At 41.6% G+C, this 19,317-nt stretch overlaps 1 protein-coding gene across 1 annotated transcript in view; it reads left to right on the forward strand.

Moving 5' to 3' along the window:
• Positions 1–11,066: 11,066 nt before the first annotated feature.
• The window catches only part of me1 (malic enzyme 1, NADP(+)-dependent, cytosolic), an 80,323-nt gene continuing 72,072 nt past the window's right edge, over positions 11,067–19,317 (forward strand). Inside the window, exon 1 of the mRNA XM_084943136.1 lies at positions 11,067–11,406. Coding sequence (XP_084799262.1) covers positions 11,278–11,406 — 129 coding nt within the window. The 5' untranslated portion in view covers positions 11,067–11,277. The remainder of the gene's footprint in view (positions 11,407–19,317) is intronic.

Raw genomic sequence — 19,317 nt, forward strand, 5'->3', positions numbered from 1 at the left:
AAGGTCACCTCTGAATGTGCAAGATGTCAAACAATGCCAACCCTGCAGCAAAGACCACACTTGGTGCCACTTCCATCAGCTATGAACAGGAAACTGAAGCTACAATTCACACAGACTCAGCAAAAGTGGACAATAGAAGATGATGTTGGAAAAATGTTTTCTGGTCTGATGAGTCTCGATTCCTGTTGTGACATTTGGAAGTGTAAAAAACAGGAAAGCATAGATTCATCCTGAGACATATTCATAGAGTATGTTATCTGTAAGGCTCAGTAATATGTTCCTCAGGATCTGTTCAGGGCCAACTTGAAACAGAATGATGTATTAAGATCAACTCCTTCTTGAAGTATATGCATGTCACTTCAGCCCTTTCTCATAATACAAAACAGAAAGGCTGCAGCTTAAAGCTCTCTCTTTTTCCACATCCCCAAAAATCCATGGAACCAAACAGTGGGTCATTATGAAGGGTGATCAGTGAAAGGGCCCATTGATTTGCGGGATTGGGGGAAGGTCATGTATGGACTCAAAGGAGAGGGAGTAGAAGCGAAAGAAAGCAGTCATGTATGTATGTAGCATACTTGGAAGTGCGGCGTCCCTCAGGAACCCCTTGAAAGCATCCACCCATTTCCTCTGCTGTTGCTGAAGGTGCGCAGCAGGCCCAACGCCTCTGAGTTGTTCTGTTCAGAGTCCAAACAACAACAGTTATAGCTTATTAAACGTACCTCAAAGGAGGAAATGTGGTTCTTGTTCAGACTTTCCTCTAAAATGTTGCCATTTTTAAAAAAGCGGAATGGCTTCTGGGAGTTATGGAACGGTTAATTATGGGAAAAGTTGTTCTTCATGTTAAACAAACCACACAAAGGTCATTGTAGGTAGAGTTAATTGGCCCAGGCCTCTAAATATTCAAAGAGGAGAGAAAGGTCAACATGATTTTGAGGCCCAGGCAGGTGAGCACAGCATCACACAACAGACTAACATTTTCACCTGAAGCTCTCATGTTGCCTTGCACTTTGACCTTTGCATCTTTCATCTGTTGGCTAAAGCGATCCCTTGTTTTAATATATTCAGTGATCCATTTCTCATTTTTAGAAGTTGTGTCTTTTAACATCAATATCAATTTTGAGCATTTTCACACTGTCTCTTCTTAAAAGGATTCATGAAAGGTCACACCCACTGAATTTTGCTGCTCAATAAAACTCTAATACACCTAACTGAAATGAAATGTACTGACAGTTTTGTTGACAAAAACAAGATTTTAAAAAATTATGAAAATATTCTTGAGAGATGAGATCCAATCAGACCTAATGAAGCTGTGTAGAAAGGCGGGACAAGTTTGGAAGTGATCCAATCGGAAGTAAACTCCTTGCGTAGTAAGTTTAGGTTAGACACACACATTTGATCTGCTCTTAGGAAAAAGTACAGCTTTCTTTTCCCTCATGAAAACATGTGAAACTACTGTAAATCAAAATTTGCTTTAACAATTAACGCTGGTCACAGCAACTACAAGAGTTAATGTTCTTTGGATTGACCATCAAGGTCCAGAAATTTCTTTTAATTTTCTTTAAAAAGGAGAAGTGGTAGGCAACATGTTTTTGCACGAGTGAAAAATAATCATCTTCAGCATATGGAAATCTGAGAGAAAACTACACTTCTGCCTTTTTTAGGCTTTTTAAAAACATGTTTTTTTAAGGTGAGTAGTAATAGAAATGGAAATGGATTGGCATGTAAACAGACTCTACCTCCCACAAACCCTCAAGTATCCAGGCGATGTCAACATGCAGAGTCTGATATGCATGAGCTCCTCACCACCATGAAGGCAGGGGGTAAAAAAAGGGAAAAAGGAAAAAGAAAGAGTGTGTGTGGTTCATATCATCTTTGATATAAGATCTGTATAATCCTCCGACATGTTTATTGGTAAAGGCACTTGCAGCATTTAAATTTTATATCTGCTGCTTCTATGACAACCTTTCTGCCAGGAGAAATCCTACAAGTGATCTTACCTTCAAAATAAATGACTTGGAACTCATCTGTATCTCTATTGTCTACTTTAAAAAGGTGTCCACCCGTTAGATCAGTCTTACAGACACTGTGATTAAACTTGATCTGAGCTCTCTTTTCTACAGTATATGCTGACAAGTAGATATGGTTTTCCCACTCCACGAAGTCTGGCTCTAATTAAATTTAATGGACATGTCTGTGAATGCTTTACCATCAGCTACTGTGCAGGAAGTATGGCCAGGTGTTGATGTCAGTGTGCAGTCGAATTAATGGAGGTAAGTGAGAAAACCACGGGTTTCTGACTGATTGGATTGCTAGTAACTGTATTTGTCTTTGTCTGCTGTCTTATCCTTTTCCTGCCCAGAAAAGTCCCTTAGGGATAAACTAGAATTAAAACGCACACAAAAAGGGGCTACTGTGTATAATGCACACTGCATGAGTTCACAGTGACTATTAAGGCAGCTCTACAAAACAAGCCCATTATTAAGATGCTTTAACAAGGGGTTATATTCTTAAAACAGCTGGCACAGCAGGGTCACAGAGTTGGAAGGTGTTGCAACTGAAATCAAAGGTAAATTGCATACAATCATGTTAATGATGTAACAAGTTATTGTTGGAAGGAGCACTTTTTATGATGTTACATCACAAGCAGTCATTATTCTTTGTCTTTCATTATCTGCAAAGCCTGTGCGCTTAAAGTAATCTTTCATTCTCACAGATCTGTCTGACCACCATTTATCTAACGCTCGCATCATTAGCCGAGGTGCAATTTAAGCCTTATCATTGGTCAACATGTTGCCCAGTCAGCTGCTATTTCCAACACTTTCCAGATATCACAATATCTATTGGATGGACTGGTATGACATTTTATGGCATCTCATTATTTCTAATGCTGACTCTAGACTTTTATTATTGCAGACTTTAAATACACTTTAAATAGACTTTTACTAAAAAATCTATCCACATGTCAGTGGTCACCCAGCTTTGGCGCTCTCTTGGCCTTTCATCTAACCTAACAATAAATGGCATAAGCTCGGGTGCTAAGTTAAAAAATGTAAATAAATAATTAAACCTGTCTTCAACACACACGCAAAATCCTGTCTTACTCTCTCTTCTGTGTGAAGTGTTAGCTTGTCCAACTCAAGAAGGCCTTATTTGTGGTACAGTAACACCAAAAAAAGTTTTGTACCAAAGGGTAAAAGTCTTTCTTTGTCTGTTGAGTTCTGTTTTTTTTTTTCCTTTTGTCTTCTCTCTATTAAGTTTGGCTCTAATAACTCATAATACCTGCAAGCAGGGGCAGGACAGTGAACCACAGACTGTATATATAAAATGGACACGGAAGTACCATAAATTTGCATTCTCTCTAATGACCAGCAGGGGGCGAGTCCTCTGGTTTCAAAAAGAACTGTACAGACGTCTAAGTGGCCCCACTCACTAGTGGCAAAGTCTTACTTAATACAACACGAGTTTGTAAGTTGTGTTCGCTGGTAGGATCAAGGAGGATAATACAGGCCATGATTTAGGGCCCTACAGGTTGCGACCCTATAAACAAACACTGTCTCTCACTCTTTGTGACCAGTTTAAAAAACAGCAAAATGGCAGCACCATAGCTAAACAGCAAGATGCCCAGTTTGAGACTTTGTAACAGAACCATGCCAACCACTGGGTGACAAAACAGTGAGTACATCTATCTTTTATATACTGTCTATGTGTTCAATCAACAACTGGATCTGTAACTTGCTACCAACAATCCTTTATGAATATGTCTGTGAAGGTTCTCAGTCATCCAGGTCATCGTAGTCAAAGGAGCTTGCAAAGAAAAGCGTCTGGACTTCTTTAAGTTTACTTGAAGACGTTTCACCTCTCATCCGAGAAGCTTCTTCAGTTCTAAGGTCAAATGGTGGAGAGTCCCAGATATAAACCTAGTGGGAGTATCCCCCCACAGAGGGACAAAAGGACCCCCTGATGATCCTCTAATCGCCTGAGCCAAGGTGTGAAACTGGGTGTGGGTCCCAATCAGCCAGAGTTTCGGGTGTGTTCATTGTGAAACCTGGCCCCACCTTATCATGCGAATTCTTGAGGTCAGATGGCCCAGGATGTGAGTGGGCGTTAAGGCGTCTGGGAAGGGATCTCAAAACTGGATTATAGATGGCAGAGAGTTGGTGTCGTAAACCCCCGCCTCTGTTCAAAGATGGTCGCTCACAGTGGACATAGATGGCTTCTTTCACTCCTCTTTCAAACCATCTGTCCTCTCTGTCCAAAATGTGAACATTGGCATCCTCGAAAGAGTGTCCTTTATCCTTAAGATGCAGATGGACAGCTGAGTCTTGTCCTGTGGAGGTGGCTCTTCTGTGTTGTGCCATGCGCTTGTGAAGTGGCTGTTTGGTCTCTCCAATGTAGAGGTCTGGGCATTCCTCGCTGCACTGTACAGCATACACCACATTGTTAAGTCTGTGTTTTGGCGTTTTGTCTTTCGGGTGAACCAGTTTTTGTCTGAGCGTGTTGCTGGGTCTGAAATGCACTGGGATGTCATGCTTGGAGAAAACTCTCCTAAGTTTTTCTGATACACCGGCTACATAGGGGATGACAATGTTGTTGCGTCTGTCCTTCTTATCCTCCCTCGTTGGTGTCTGGTCTTCTTTTCTGTGCCTCTTTGCTGACTTTAAGAACGCCCATTTAGGATAGCCGCACGTTTTGAGTGCTTCCTTTACATGTGTGTGTTCCTTCTTTTTTCCTTCAGGCTTAGAGGGAACATGTTCTGCCCGGTGGTGTAGGGTCCTAATTACTCCAAGTTTGTGTTCCAAAGGGTGATGGGAGTCAAAGAGGAGGTACTGGTCCGTGTGTGTGGGCTTCCGGTAAACTTCGATGTTGAGTTTGCCGTTCTCTTCAATGTGCACAGCGCAGTCCAGGAAAGGCAAACAGTTGTCCTTTGTGTCTTCCCTGGTGAACTTGATGTTTTTATCCACAGCGTTAATGTGCGCAGTGAAGGATTCCACTTCTTGTGTCTTGATTTTGACCCAGGTGTCGTCCACATATCTGTACCAGTGGCTGGGTACTCTTCCTTTGAAAGAGCCAAGAGCCTTCCTTTCCACTTCCTCCATGTAAAGGTTGGCTACAATAGGTGACACGGGGGAGCCCATGGCACAGCCATGTTTTTGTCTGTAAAAGCCTTCGTTGTATTTGAAATATGTAGTGGTGAGGCAGAGGTCTAACAGTGTGCAAATCTGATCGGGTGTGAAGTTGGTCCTGTCCTCCAAGGAGCTGTCTTCTTGTAGTCGTTTTCTGACAGTCTCCACGGCCTCCGTGGTGGGTATGCAAGTGAAGAGAGAGACTACATCAAAGGACACCATGGTTTCATCTGGATCCAGGGTAAGTTTCTGGACCTTGTCGGTGAAGTCGGTGGAGTTCTTGATGTGGTGTGGGGTGTTCCCCACAAGAGGAGCAAGGATGGTAGCAAGGTGTTTAGCAATGTTATAAGTGGCTGAGTTTATGCTACTGACTATGGGTCTGAGTGGGACAGCTTCCTTGTGGATTTTAGGAAGTCCGTAGATGCAGGGTATGGCATCCCCTGGGTAAAGGCGGTGATATGTAAGGCGGTCAATAATTTTGTCCTTTTCAAAGTCTTGAAGGCAAACTATAACTTTCTTTTTGTAGCTGCTTGTGGGGTCTCGCTTTAAGGCTTCGTAGGTATTGTTGTCACTGAGGAGAGTAGTGATCTTTGTATGGTAATCTGTAGTGTTTAGGACCACGGTGCATCTTCCCTTATCAGCTGGTAAAACAGTGATGTTGTGGTCTTTGCTCAGGGAAGCGACGGCCTTCTTTTCCTGTATTGTGAGGTTGGATGGAGGGACTTTGGCACTGGAGAGCGTGGCTGAGACTTTCATCCTGATTTGCTCTGCTTCTGTCTGTGATAATTTATTAATCCGTATGGCAGATTCTGTGGCTGTGATGAGGTCCACTATGGGCAACTGTTGTGGAGAAATGGCAAAATTGATCCTTTATGAAATGGGAGGCTGGCACTATTTTTTAACTATGTGTAACTGATGTACACTATAGTGACACAATCCTCCATTTAAAAAAAAGCCTTTAATCCACACATGGCTTCCTTAACGCTTGTTGCTTGGTAATATTAGGACGTTGGGCTATTATATATACTTCCATTACAAGTGGCAGAATTGAAATAAACAGAGGAAATTGGCACAGGCATTTACAGTGTGTTTATGTTTACAACTAAAGTGTAAAAGCACATCACAAGCGCATATTTCTTTTTGATGTTGGATTATAAAAAATTATATTGTAGGCTTTCTTTCTCTGTTTATTCATAAACACATCCAGCCAGGTGGATGACTTCCTGAAGAACATCCAGCTGTTCCAGCACTGCGATTACCTTTAATGGGTGGGCTCTTGGTACGTCCCATATTCTCTCATGCATTCCTCATGCCTCACACTGCCAACTGGCGTCCTGCCTGACCTTCCAAAATAACTTCCAGCCTGATACAGAAACAGACGGCAGATGTTTGCTAAACAGATTAGCTCCTCAAACACAGAGTGTAAGTCAGATTTTTTGAAAAAAGGAGGTTTTTGTCAGTTTGGAAACACTTTGGCTGCAGACACTGATCAATATCAAGCGCTGACCCATGTGATAGACATGACGCCAGTCTCGGTTTTTCAACATCTGCACAGCTGATTTTTCTGCATTTCTATATTTAGCCAAAAAATAATATTTCTGTTTTATCAGTATCAAGTTTGGAATCTTATTTGTCTTCGAATACTCCTGACGCAAAATCTTGTCTTCATTAATATCTTACTACAAGTGATGGAATCATACACAAACAGGAGCAATTTAAATTAAAATGTGATGACGGATGGTGGCATTATGCAAGCTGATTTGTGTGATCCGCCACACCTACAGTCCTAATTAAGCATCTATGCATTAAACTCTTTCTGTTAAGTTTTTTATTTCTTCGAACTCTTTGGCTTGTTTCATTATCAGTACTTAATTAATGATGGAATGACAGAGAAATACAAATGCATGGTGTCACAGAGCTCAGCCAGGTTTGTCCAAGTTTATAGTTGACAATGATTTGATGAAAACACTGCCTGCAACACACTGTGCAACACTGTGTGACCTCAGGTGAACCCCAGTAGCCTGATCATGAACATATTTTGAGTGCAGCTGAAACCGATTTAAGATTAATTACCACGTGACTCAACTGATGAGAGGAATATGTAGCATCAAGCCAATAGTTTTTACCACTATACCCAGGTATTCTTGGGATACTGCAGACAAACATTTCGGGGGTTATAAAGCACTACAAAATCTGCAGTTTCCATTATCTTAAGTTGACATTAGAGCCTTAAATGATCAGGGCAACTGGTGTAAAATCTGTGCCAAATCAGATGTGCAGGTACATCCACTGTACCTATCATTTAAGTTAAAACCTAACCTTGCTGGGATATATTATTGGGTGCTGCAGGGGCCTGGGTCTGAGTGTGCCCCAAACCAGCGGTCCCCAACCTTTTTTGCGCCACGGACCGGTTTATGCCCGACAATATTTTCACGGACCGGCCTTTAAGGTGTCACGGATAAATACAACAAAATAAAACTAGTACCGGTACCGAAAAAAAAGAAGATTTATTCATAACACACGTGAAAAGCCACAGGAAAACCGAGTTAACGATAAAAACAATAACAAAATAACGCTGAAAACCGATAAAAACCTTGAAAACCATACATTTCACACCTGAGCCTCAAGTCTCGCGGCCTGGTACCAAACGACTCACGGACCGGTACCGGTCCGAGGCCCGGGGGTTGGGGACCGCTGCCCCAAACCATTTCCTGCAAGTCATTCTCCCCAGCCTCTTTCAGCCAAATGCCAAAAATGCATCTTCAAAAAAGAAAACTAACTTTTCTCACGTTATAGTGCAGATCTGGTAAAGTTCACTCAATTTGTGATTCATTACAGACTAGAAGGCAGGAAAACCATTTTTCCATAATAAAGTATATTAAGTTATTATGGGGGGAAATGGTTATATAAGTCATATTAAATAAACCTATTCCGAATAAGGAACAGGGAACAAGGGTGATGTGCAGAGCTGAAGTAACTACAGAGGGATCAAGTTGATGAGCCATGACATGAAGCCATGGGAAAGAGTTGTTGAAGCTTGGTTCAGAAGGTGAGATGAGCAGCAGTATGGGTTCATGTGGAGAAAGAGCACTACAGTTGTGTGTTGATGCAGAAATATATGGAAGGTCTGAAGGAGCTTCACTTTGGACATAGAGAAAGCATATGATAGCGTGCTAAGAGAGGATCTGTGGCACTGCACGATGAAGTCAGGAGTCGCAGAGAAATATGGGAGGGTAGTGCAGGACCTATGAGAACAGTGGTGGAACAGAGACCGGAGAAGTGGTTGTATGCTCTACAGCAGGGGTAGGCAACTCCAGGCCTCGAGTGCCGGTGTCCTGCAGGTTTTAGATGTGTCCTTGATCCAACACAGCTGATTCAAATGGCTAAATTACCTCCTCAACATGTCTTGAAGTTCTCCAGAGGCCTGGGAATGAACTAATGATTTGATTCAGGTGTGTTGACACAGGGTGATGTCTAAAACCTGCAGGACACCGGCACTTGAGGCCTGGAGTTGCCTACCCCTGCTCTACAGAGAAGAAGAATGAAAGTCAGTTGAAGTGAGAGAGAATGTATGTGTGTGAATGAGAGGGAGACAGGTGGAAAGGTGAAGAAGCAAGGAGTAGTTTGCGAAGATGGATAACTTTAAATATGTGGGATCAACAGTCCAAGGTAATGGAGAGTGCACAAGAGAGGTGAAGAAGAGAGTGCAGGCAGGGTGGAGAGGTTGGAAACAAGTGTCAGGGATGATTTGTGACAGAATGACAGCAGCATTAGTGAAAGGAAAGGTTTGTGACACCTGCTTTCATGCATGGTTTGGTGACAGTAGCTGAAGATTTTCAGCCAGAGCAACCAGGAAGGACAGAATTAGAAACTAGTACGTCAGAGAGACAGCTCGGGTTGGCATTTTGGAGGCAAAGTTTGAGAGACAAGGCTGAGATAGTCTTGAAATGTACAGAGGAGGGGTAGTGGATACACTAGACCAGGGGTGACCAACTCCAGGCCTCAAGGGCTGGTGTCCTGCAGGTTTTAGACGTGTCCTTGATCCAACACAGCTGATTTAAATGGTTAAATTACCTCCTCAACATGTCTTGAAGTTCTCCAGAGGCCGAACTAGTCATTTGATTCAGGTGTACTGACCCAGGGTGATATCTAAAACCTGCAGAACACTGGTCCTTGAGGCCTGGAGTTGGACACCCCTGCTTTAGACAAAGGCTGTTGAGCTGTTTAAACTGTCCAAGCTTTAATTGTTTAATTGTTTCAGCTGAATAAGGTGCAATAATAATGTTCTTTTAACTTAAGTAATTAAAAATCATTCTTAGCTGATCCATATGTACCTCTGGGCATGCAGCATTTTAAAGTTAAAATTCATGGAAATAGCCTTTATCTATATTTCAGACTAATTCTGCACTACTATCCTCAATATTTCTGGGCTTAAAGTGACTGCAAGAAATGCAGTGTTAACTATAAGATAATCCCATAACTATAAGCACATCCTTTTTTTTTTTTGTCTTTAAAACCTTTATATATAAGACACCAATACTGTTCATAAGGCTCAAGGAGTTTTCTCCTCCTGCACTTCATACTCACCTGAGGTTTTTCACTTTCCATTCTGCAGGCATTTTAAGATAACTTTATCAGTCTGATCGTCTTTAGACCTGCAACATGAGCAAAACACTGTGCCATAAAAACCAGCCTCAGTTGTGCAACACCTCAACGTTCAGTCACATGCACTAGCAGTCTTGTGAAAAAAAATATATATATAACTTTAAAACTTTTTTTTGTTAAGGAACAAAAATTAATGTGTTGTGTTTGTGTAAATGGGTCCAATTTCCAAATCCCTACTAGGATAAAGTTCATCGATCTGGACAAATCATCCGGTTCTGGGTAAAGTCTGCTCTGGTTTGTTAGCAGTCACACCATAAACACCAGACATATGGAGTGAGGGTTGAATAACCTCGCTTTCACTCCAGGAATGCCGGTGTATTCCTGACTGTCAGACGTCATTGGTGCTTGCTGTTACATAACTCTGTGACTGTGTCAAGGCTGGAGGTTGACCTTGGCTTCAAATGTCTGTGCTGTCATGGGCCTCAGACTCACCGTGCTGGAAAATGATCTTAGCTATGTGTTTGTAACAAATACTACAACTCATCAGAGACTTGTTGGGCAGTCTGAAATAATCCAAGGCAATATCTATACTGAATATTTTATGCTAGTTTATGAACTCACTGTATTTTTCTGAGAAACTATTTGCTCAGTGCAACACTTATTGTTGCAGAAGCATTGCTACCACAAGGCCTACTAATAGGGGCCTACTGCTGTGACTACTTCAGTCAAGCAAAACTTTATTTATACAGCAATTCACTTAATTCCTTTCACTACACCCTCTCTTCACCCCATCAGCCTTACCCCCCTACCTGGATATTAAAAATCTCAACAATCTCAGCAGCCCTCTGGTCATCGGGCAGACTGTTCCATAAACACTGAGCATAATAACTAAAAGTAAGGAGTTTTACATCAATGGGCTAGTGCACTAAGTGCATTTATCATATAAACCACGTGCAAATAATAACTACTTATATGAACTGTTTTGCCTGAACTCTATGACTAATGTATTCTTTACAAAAGGGGAGGTATATCTAGCCTTTTTACTGATTTATAAAGGAATGCTCGCATGGCTATATGGCTACATTAATAACCTTGCAGTAATAATAATAATAATAATAATAATAATAATAATAATAATAATAATAAATTTTATTTATGAGCGCCTTTCAAGTCACCCAAGGACACTTTACAATAGGATAAAACACAGTCTTTCCTTAAATAGCCTAATATCGCCTTTATACATAGTCTTAAGATGTGTCACTACGCCAGTTATAAGGGATTACATGATGTCTTCTTATGAGAGTCTGTAACTTTGTTCAAGTAACCTGGTAACGGTTGCCAGGTCAGGTAACACGGAGGCACTTTGCTCATAACGAGACCTTCGGTTAATTACGATAAAACACTGATAAAAGAGACTTTGGCTCTTGTTGGGCTGAGAGATTCCCCGAGCGGCAGACGTGAAGACCAGATCTCTGCGGCTGGACCTGCGCATCCACTTGTTGAGTAAACAACAGTTCACGGGGCTCGCTCTATTTAAAGCGACAACAACATGGCACACGGACTAGTCAGACGAGAGTCAGTGGAAACGGAGATGCACAGGTCCGAGGACAAGGGGAAGAACTTCGTTCACACCAAGAAGAGGGGCTACAATGTGACGCGAAACCCCCACCTGAACAAGGTGAGCGCTCGTGCCCCGCGCGCGAGGTTTCAGTTTTCATGAATGAACAAGGTTAACAAGTTAGCTGATGCCTTCGGGGGCTACGGGAAATATTAGCACCCTAAATACAGCGGGAAAGTTCATTCTCAAATATCGATATGAACGGGGCGAGGAAACACGGCAACTTATTATTATTTTATTGTGGCAGTGATTTGGTACAAACCCACAACGACTTTTTGGTATTGAGTAATCAAACTGCTAATATAAAGTTTCACAGCTAGCTTAATTGTTTTCTACAATTCGTGTGTCGTTGTTATTTTACTACAAAAGCTCCAGTGTATTTGATATATTTATTCAGTCATATAACAATCTTCGTGATGTGACAGGACCCATGTCGGAGCCATAGACGAGTAAGTGAATGTAACAGCAGCTAGGCGCTTTAGGTATCAGCTTTAGACGCGGTTATATTTAGATTTAAAGAGACCAAAGGCTTCGCTTACACGGAGAGCCTGGCCTTTTGTTATACTGCCCTGTCACATATCGCTTTACCCGGACAGCCATGGCGGGATATTGCATATGTAAGAGTGACTCCGCTCATCCCATTTACTGTAACACTAAAGCGTGATTCAGCACATAGTCACAGAAGCTGACACCATGTAACGAGACATCAAGTTGAAAGCTTGTTTTTTCTTCTTTGTTTTAAAGTAAAATGAGGAACAGAAAGCTATTGGAAGTTGCTTACTCTTGAAATAATTTGTGCTGAGTTGCTTCTTTTCAGGTCATGAGAAAAAGGGATGACTTTACATGTTATAGTTTGAAAAACATACCTAACTCAAGCCTTATGACCACCCTTTTACTGTATCATCAGTAGGATATACTTGTGTCCATTCCTCCCATAAACGCACAGTAAACAATGAGGGTCTGGCAGCTTTTGAGCCTTTCCAGTGTTTTCTCCTGGTGTTTGTGGTGAGATGGGGCCCCAGAGGTCAGGCTGTGATGACAGGATCTCTGTCCATGGTGCTGACTGACCTTCAGAATGACTGGCTAAATTCAGGTTCGCCCTTATGTCAAGTGTGCCCCACAACCACTTGACCTTTTTCAGGCTAATTTTGGAACGCTCCTGCTGTCTGTTTTTTCCCTCTGACCTGTTTTTTCTGGCCTCTCAGTAGACGAATATGTCTGACTCTTGGAAACTATCTGAAAATATTCAAAACAGTAGGCCTATCCGAGGTTGACATCTGGGCTGTTTGGATTTATTTGACCAGAATTACAGATACAATATACATAATACACACTGAAAATATGAACACTGCCTGTTTTCTAAGTACAAACTGCTCCGGGCTGATAAACGTTGCAGTTGGTTTACTGCAGATGAAGGAGTTGCCAGCCTGGCAACTGATAAGTGAGATAGTGGAGGTCAAACAGGCCAGTGTGTGTGTGTGTGTGTGTGTGTGTGGTTGTGTGAAGTGAGGGGTGGAGAAATGGTGGCTGCACAGAGGCCTGTTTGTTAGGCAGGTTAATCACTCCACTCCTGATAGCACCTCACGCTGCATGTCAACCCTGTGTATGTGTGTTTAAGTGTGTATAGAGTAGCTGGGCGAAATGAAATGTGTATACACAAATGAATTATGACTAATAAGAATAAATTATGGCACCTTTTGTAATGTGGGTGTGTCCAGCGAGACTCATAAAGGCCATCCTTTGTTGTGTGGTGGTTGTGAGCTTTGAAATAAAGACACAGATTGATCATGTTAGTCTTCCTTTATAAAAGTCCTGTTTGTATATATGTAACCCTGACTGATCGCCACATGAATGTCAAACAGTGTTTGATAAAATAAACCAGACTGCTGCAGAGTAAACAGGCAACCTTTGTGTCATTTTATGCAGTGTCATGCTTAGTATGAAATCTATTCGACTGCAATAAATATACTGATATCCTCCTTGTGACAGTAAGTTATATGGTTTATGGGAAATGCTGTGTTGCACAGCTTAATTATAGATCACTTTACCTGCTAAAGGAATAGAAAGTGACAGTCTAAGGTAAAGAACAGGGATGCCAAACTCATTTACTTTGTGGGCTACATTGTCCAGCCCACATAGATCTTAAGTGTCCTGAACCAGTGAAACTCCCCTTTCTGTCAGTGTAAATAAGCTTCACTGAAATAAATGTGTAAAATTATAGGTCATTGCAAAGGATGTCCTGTAATTATAAAATGGATAATATTTGTGAATTGACAGAATATGTGCTTTAAAAAAACAAAACTGTAAACTCATTGGGGGAAAAAATCATACATTTCCACAGTAAATTAGCTGATTTCAAAACAAAAACACCATGAAGGGTGAGGGTGGAAACGTTCAGCTTGAGGCTTGATAAAAAGGTGTCACTAATCTCGGAGTGATGTCACTAGGCTACTTTCATCTAATATGAATGAAATAGTGACTTGATGTATATTGAGATATATATTACTATTGACTGATGTGAAAAAAATTGTCATGAATAGATTTTTCCCATATTGCCCAGTCTTGCATTTAGTTTTGATACATAAAGCTACTCAAGCAGGAAGTGGACACCAAATTTAACAATGCTTGAAAGCCGAACAAAAATTTAACAATGAAACAAAATTAAAAGTAATGGTTCCACCAATGAGTCCACCCCTAGTCTCCACTTTACCTCCTCAAGTGAACTTTGCGAGCAGTTTAAAATGTAATATAAGTCATAATCTTTACATTTATACAAGAAAATACATGACACTAATGAAGCTGTTATGAAGTATGAATTGTAGGGGAAAAACATATTTTTGGAGAAAGTCACCAAGCGACCAGACCCACCCGCCTCCTCTCACCAGTTTCCTGTTTGATACTGTCACTATCAAATACAAGCCTAAAAATGGTAAATGGCCTGTATTTGTATAGCGCTTTACTAGTCCCTAAGGACCCCAAAGCGCTTTACACATTCAGTCATCCACCCATTCACACACTGGTGATGGCAAGCTACATTGTAGCCACAGCCACCCTGGGGCGCACTGACAGAGTCAGAGACAAAGCCAAAAATACAACTTCAGGAGAAATTAAAGTTATAGCTTTCTTCACAAACAGAAGACGGGGACTGCCAGGATAGCTCCCGAGTGGCAACTTTGGTGCTGCCACTGTTGGCCAGCATGCTGTCTGTGTGCTTTACCAAATAGGCATCAAATATTAACATCAGTCCTGGCAGCAATCGACGTGACCGGGTTGAGTCTTGGTTCAGAAATGCTGATTAAATCAGTGGCTCACAAAGCAAACTCTGTTAATACCACAGACATATTGAGGAGATCTTGTGCTGCATTCAAATTGTCAGCCAATTCATTCAAAAACGTTTCCACAAAATAAAAAAAATGTCAGCCATATTTCCGCAGGTTTCCTAACAGCTTCAGCCAGCTCTTCCTTATATCCCAGATATTATTGTACAGAAAGAATAAAACCTTAGTGTGTGAAGTGTCCCTGTGTTTTAAATATACTCCTTCTTACAATACTACTTCTATGTACTACTAATATATTACTTCATACAACCATTACATGTCCATTGCCAAGTTCTGCACTGTTTCTCAGGGCGTCATTATTACCAACAACATCTTGAACATCCAGTTTCATTTTCTCTTGCAAAAATTTGAATTTTATTGGTTGAATTTCTCAGAGAACTAATTTGAAATTGTGTGTGTGTGAGTGTGTGTGTTTTAACCCTTTCTTTATAGTAAGAGGACTGTCATAGAGACCATTGTGGATGCCTGGCCCTGTGTTTAGAGCTGACCCAGTAAACTGTTTGCTCGTGACTCACTTTACACATGTGGGCCTTAAATGGTCCCAGTGTAGGGGAGGGATCGTAAAGAAGGCTGTCTGTCACTTAGCTTGTGGCACTAGTTTGTCTCTTTAAATAAAGGATATGCAAAGACCTTAAACATAGAAATCCAGACTAAAGTAACACAGAAACACACTTATCTCCATTTTAAAATAATTTCTCTCTCACACTCTTTGCCTACTGCCCTTTTCTTCTTCTTTCTGCACTCTTTCTTTGCAGTGGTGTCAAGGAGGAATGTAACAAGCACCCCAGTCCTTTGTTCTTTATTTTACTAGATGGCTTTTCATCTCATTTTAAAGTTAGCCATCCCAAATGAGCTCACAGTTTGTGGTGTTATATTGTTTTGGAAGAAAGAATTAATAAGATTCATTATGTGAACACAAAACTTTCAGAAGCAAGCACTGGCATAGCCTGCTGTGAATGTACTCAGCACAAACATTTTCTCAGAGAGAACTGTTTGGACAAACGTAAACGTTTCAGTTTTAAAATGTTCTTTGCTTGGTGGTTTGGGGAGAAGATAGGACACAAATGCTCCTATACATCATGGTTATAATCTTGGTTAATCTTAATTGGTGGTTGTATGAGGTCAAAGTAACCTTCCCATCAGCTGTCTAACGTTAACCCAAACACACAAACGCTCAGGTTAGAGTAATATCAGAAAAAAAAAATGATGCAGACAGCTAAACTTTTCTCAGTGCTGTACATGACCCGGGGCTCGAGGAAATTGGAGGAAAAGGTAGGAAATGACTGTTAAAGCATGTTAGTGGCCATACACAGGCGTGCTTCTGTGGTTAAGGCAGTGGCACCTTGTTGCCCTCCTCCTGATTTGAGCAAGCCCTGGGGATGAGGTGTGTTTACCTCCCTCAGCTGGCCTGCTTCACCCCAAACAGGAGGCAGTCACTGCACAACCTGTTAATTGATGCTGAGGGGACGTAGCACTGAAAGCAGCCTGTCCTCACATCGACAGGCTTCGATTTCCTTTTAATCTCCCCATACATGCACGTAAGCCTGCGCAGCTGATGTATGGACATACAAACACACGCACGCACACACACGCACAAACACGGCTTCACCTTACTTCATGGTTAATGTGCTCTCTCCAGAGGTGGAACCGGATATTATAGGTGTGTTTTGTGTGTGCGCACCACGCAATAATGAGATGAAGTGGGGTGCGAGAGGTAGAAAGGGTCCTCTGTGGCAGTGAAGAGAGCGCTGGCCTCGCTCCACAGAAGTTCTCTGTCTCTCTGCTTGAACACACTTAAATGAGGCATCTGTGTGAATCTCAGGCGCTCAGTGCGTCTCTCTGTGACGCTGGTTCCGTCTGCTGCTGCCTCAAAAAAAAAAAAAAAAAAAACAACCCAAAAAAACACAACAACAACAACTGCATCCTTAAAAATGCTCTTAGCGCCTAATCAGGGATGCTGTTCCTAACAGATGCTCATTCACGGGATCTGAACGGTCTTTACCTTGTCTGCATAAAAAAACCATCAACCTTAGCAATAGCAGACTCACAAAGACTTGCATTCAAATACAGTTAGCTTCTGAGAGAGAAATTGTGCGCTAAACTTGACATAAACTTACACTTATCCCCTCAATTAAACAATAATGTTTTGTTTGTTAAGTTCATTAAGATCACTAACATTCTGCATCATTTGAGCCCATGAATACTGAGTAAAATGGAAAGTTCATGTGGATGCCTCATTTGTAACCACAGCCTCCACATATAATGTTGCAAGATGGCCACTCAGATGGCTGCTGTTTGCTGCTCGCCAAATCTGAGCGAGCAGCAAACAGCAGCCATCTGATTGGGCATTGAAGATGTCCTGTTATGCCAAAATGGCAACCTTTCTGATAACCCTCAAGCAACTGGAAGTCATTAAGCTCTCATGTTAGATTTTCTCCCATTTGGCTGTAACTTTGTTTCAGCAAAGGATTTTGTTTTTTCCTTCGCCGGGTTTGCATTTTCCTCAAACTGAGACATAAATAAATTTAGCAACTAACAAACAAATGGCAACAAATAAAAACTGCCTTTAATTCGGAAGTGGGAATATTGCTGCTGTTGTCTGGTTCTAAATCCTCTCCTTTGGGCATTTGTCTTGTGCTTTGGTGTTTGTTCCATTTGAAACATAATGAGCTCCAGCCGCTTTGCATCTATATCAAAACCTGATGAGGTTTTCATAAGCCTGCATGCTCTCTAACTGAGTTATGTCACCGTTCCTTAAAAGAAAACACAGTGATGACATGGCACTGATTTTAGCCAGTGGAGTCTGGAACTTTGATGGCTGCTGATTCACCGTGCCAGTGAGACACGAGGACAGAGTTTGTTTTCTGCACCGTCACGACTTGGAAAAGTTTCATGCTGACTGTTTGCTGTTTTGGGGAAGCATTAGTGTAATGCTTTGTTTGTGCTGCTAGCTAAGGTTCCCATGGACCTTGGGAATTTTTGTGCATTTATCATTACCATAGCTTTCTAGCACCCACCTATTGTAGAATCAACATTTCACATCCTAGGGGAAATCCTTGAGTGTTTGTGATGATAGTGCATTAGGTTTAAATTAGAGCATTTCATGAGGATCTCTTGATGGAAGCAGGAATGAACAAGGAGCACTTACTGTGTTGCCAAATTCTGACAAATGTTACGTTTTTGCAACATGAGGAGTTCAGAAGTATGGGAATTGCACTGTTTTGCTTCTGTGGATGAGCAGATTGATGGCACCCAGAGTCAAAGACATAAATAAAAGACAAATAAAGACAGCAATGTTTTCCTAGGATGAAGATGAAGAACTCTTAACATCATTTGATTTCTACTCTAGTACGTTTGTATGGTTTGAGGATAGACGGACACAGGATAAATAACTATGTTCTTATTGGTCGCTTGATTGTTTTATTTGGTTTATGATAATAATACCACCAAAACAAAAATCCCATAAGCCACAGCTGTAATTTTAGCACTAATTAGCAAATGTTAGCATGCTTAAAAGTTAAACCAAGCAAGATGGTAAATAAGCTGATATTAGTGTTTAGCTCAAGCTAAAGTGTTTTAGACGGCAGAATAAGCTACTAGCTGGGCTGTCTCAGGCTTGTTTCTGCATTTTGTAAGACCCAGAGTTAATCTAAACTAAGCTTCCTCTAACCATACACAGTATATCAAAGATGGACATAGCTACTGGTTTACAAAGTCCTCCTCTGTATCCACATTAGCATCTTAGCTATCATAACTGTCTTTGCTTCTATATTTTTTTCATTTTAATCCTGATCGTATTGTGTGTGAGAAAGTTTGTTGCATCAATTTGTGTGTGTGTGTGTGTGGGGGGGGGGGGGGGGTGTTACAAGCTGTTTAGTGCCTGTTTGTGGTTAAACTAGGGATGATGTTGTCAGTCAGATTACAAGCCTAAGCACTGAAAACAGTACAAGAGTTTCAGTGCTAAACTCCATAGAGAGCAGCTACACTTGTTAATGCGCTTCGCTATGCGGATGTGTGTGTGACATGCATGTGTGTGAGTTGTCCCAGGTGTGGCCAGGTGTTTAAGGTCACATCACGGGTGAACAGACATTCCTCTGATAGACTGGAGTGGATCGGGCAGCGAGAGAGAAAGTGGACCCTCGTTTCCCCTCCAGTGATCACCCCGCTAACCTGAGCTTTACACACTCACACGCACACATGTGTGCACACGCAGGGGCGAACACACATGTCTATGCTGTGCTGTTAACCTGCTGCACCATGAGTGCTTTAATCAGTGTTTTCTCCAGGGCTGGCTCAAATAAACTTCGTGTAACGTGATCAGACTGTCAATTCAACTGTCTGCACGCACACACATACACTTCTCGTGTGTGTTTAACAGCAATTCCTTCCAACTAGCGGTCCCTCCTCAGCTCACTTTTTTAGGGGGGGGGGTTGTGTTACTCATTCACATGAGTGCAACGGAGAAGCCATTAGCTTGTCCCAGACAGAAAGAGGGAGACTGTCTGAGCCTCATCACCCTCCTATGAAGCTCATCCCTCCTCTTTCAGCCTGTCGTTTTCCCCTCCCCTCCTCCTCAATGCTGCTTTTGTCTGTTATATTAGCGCGCTGGAGGTCTTGTCATGACTTAACAAAG

Source organism: Perissodus microlepis, chromosome 11 (genome assembly GCF_051167445.1).
Source record: "Perissodus microlepis isolate ML-2025 ecotype Zambia chromosome 11, ASM5116744v1, whole genome shotgun sequence".
NCBI classification, from domain to species: Eukaryota; Metazoa; Chordata; class Actinopteri; order Cichliformes; family Cichlidae; genus Perissodus; species Perissodus microlepis.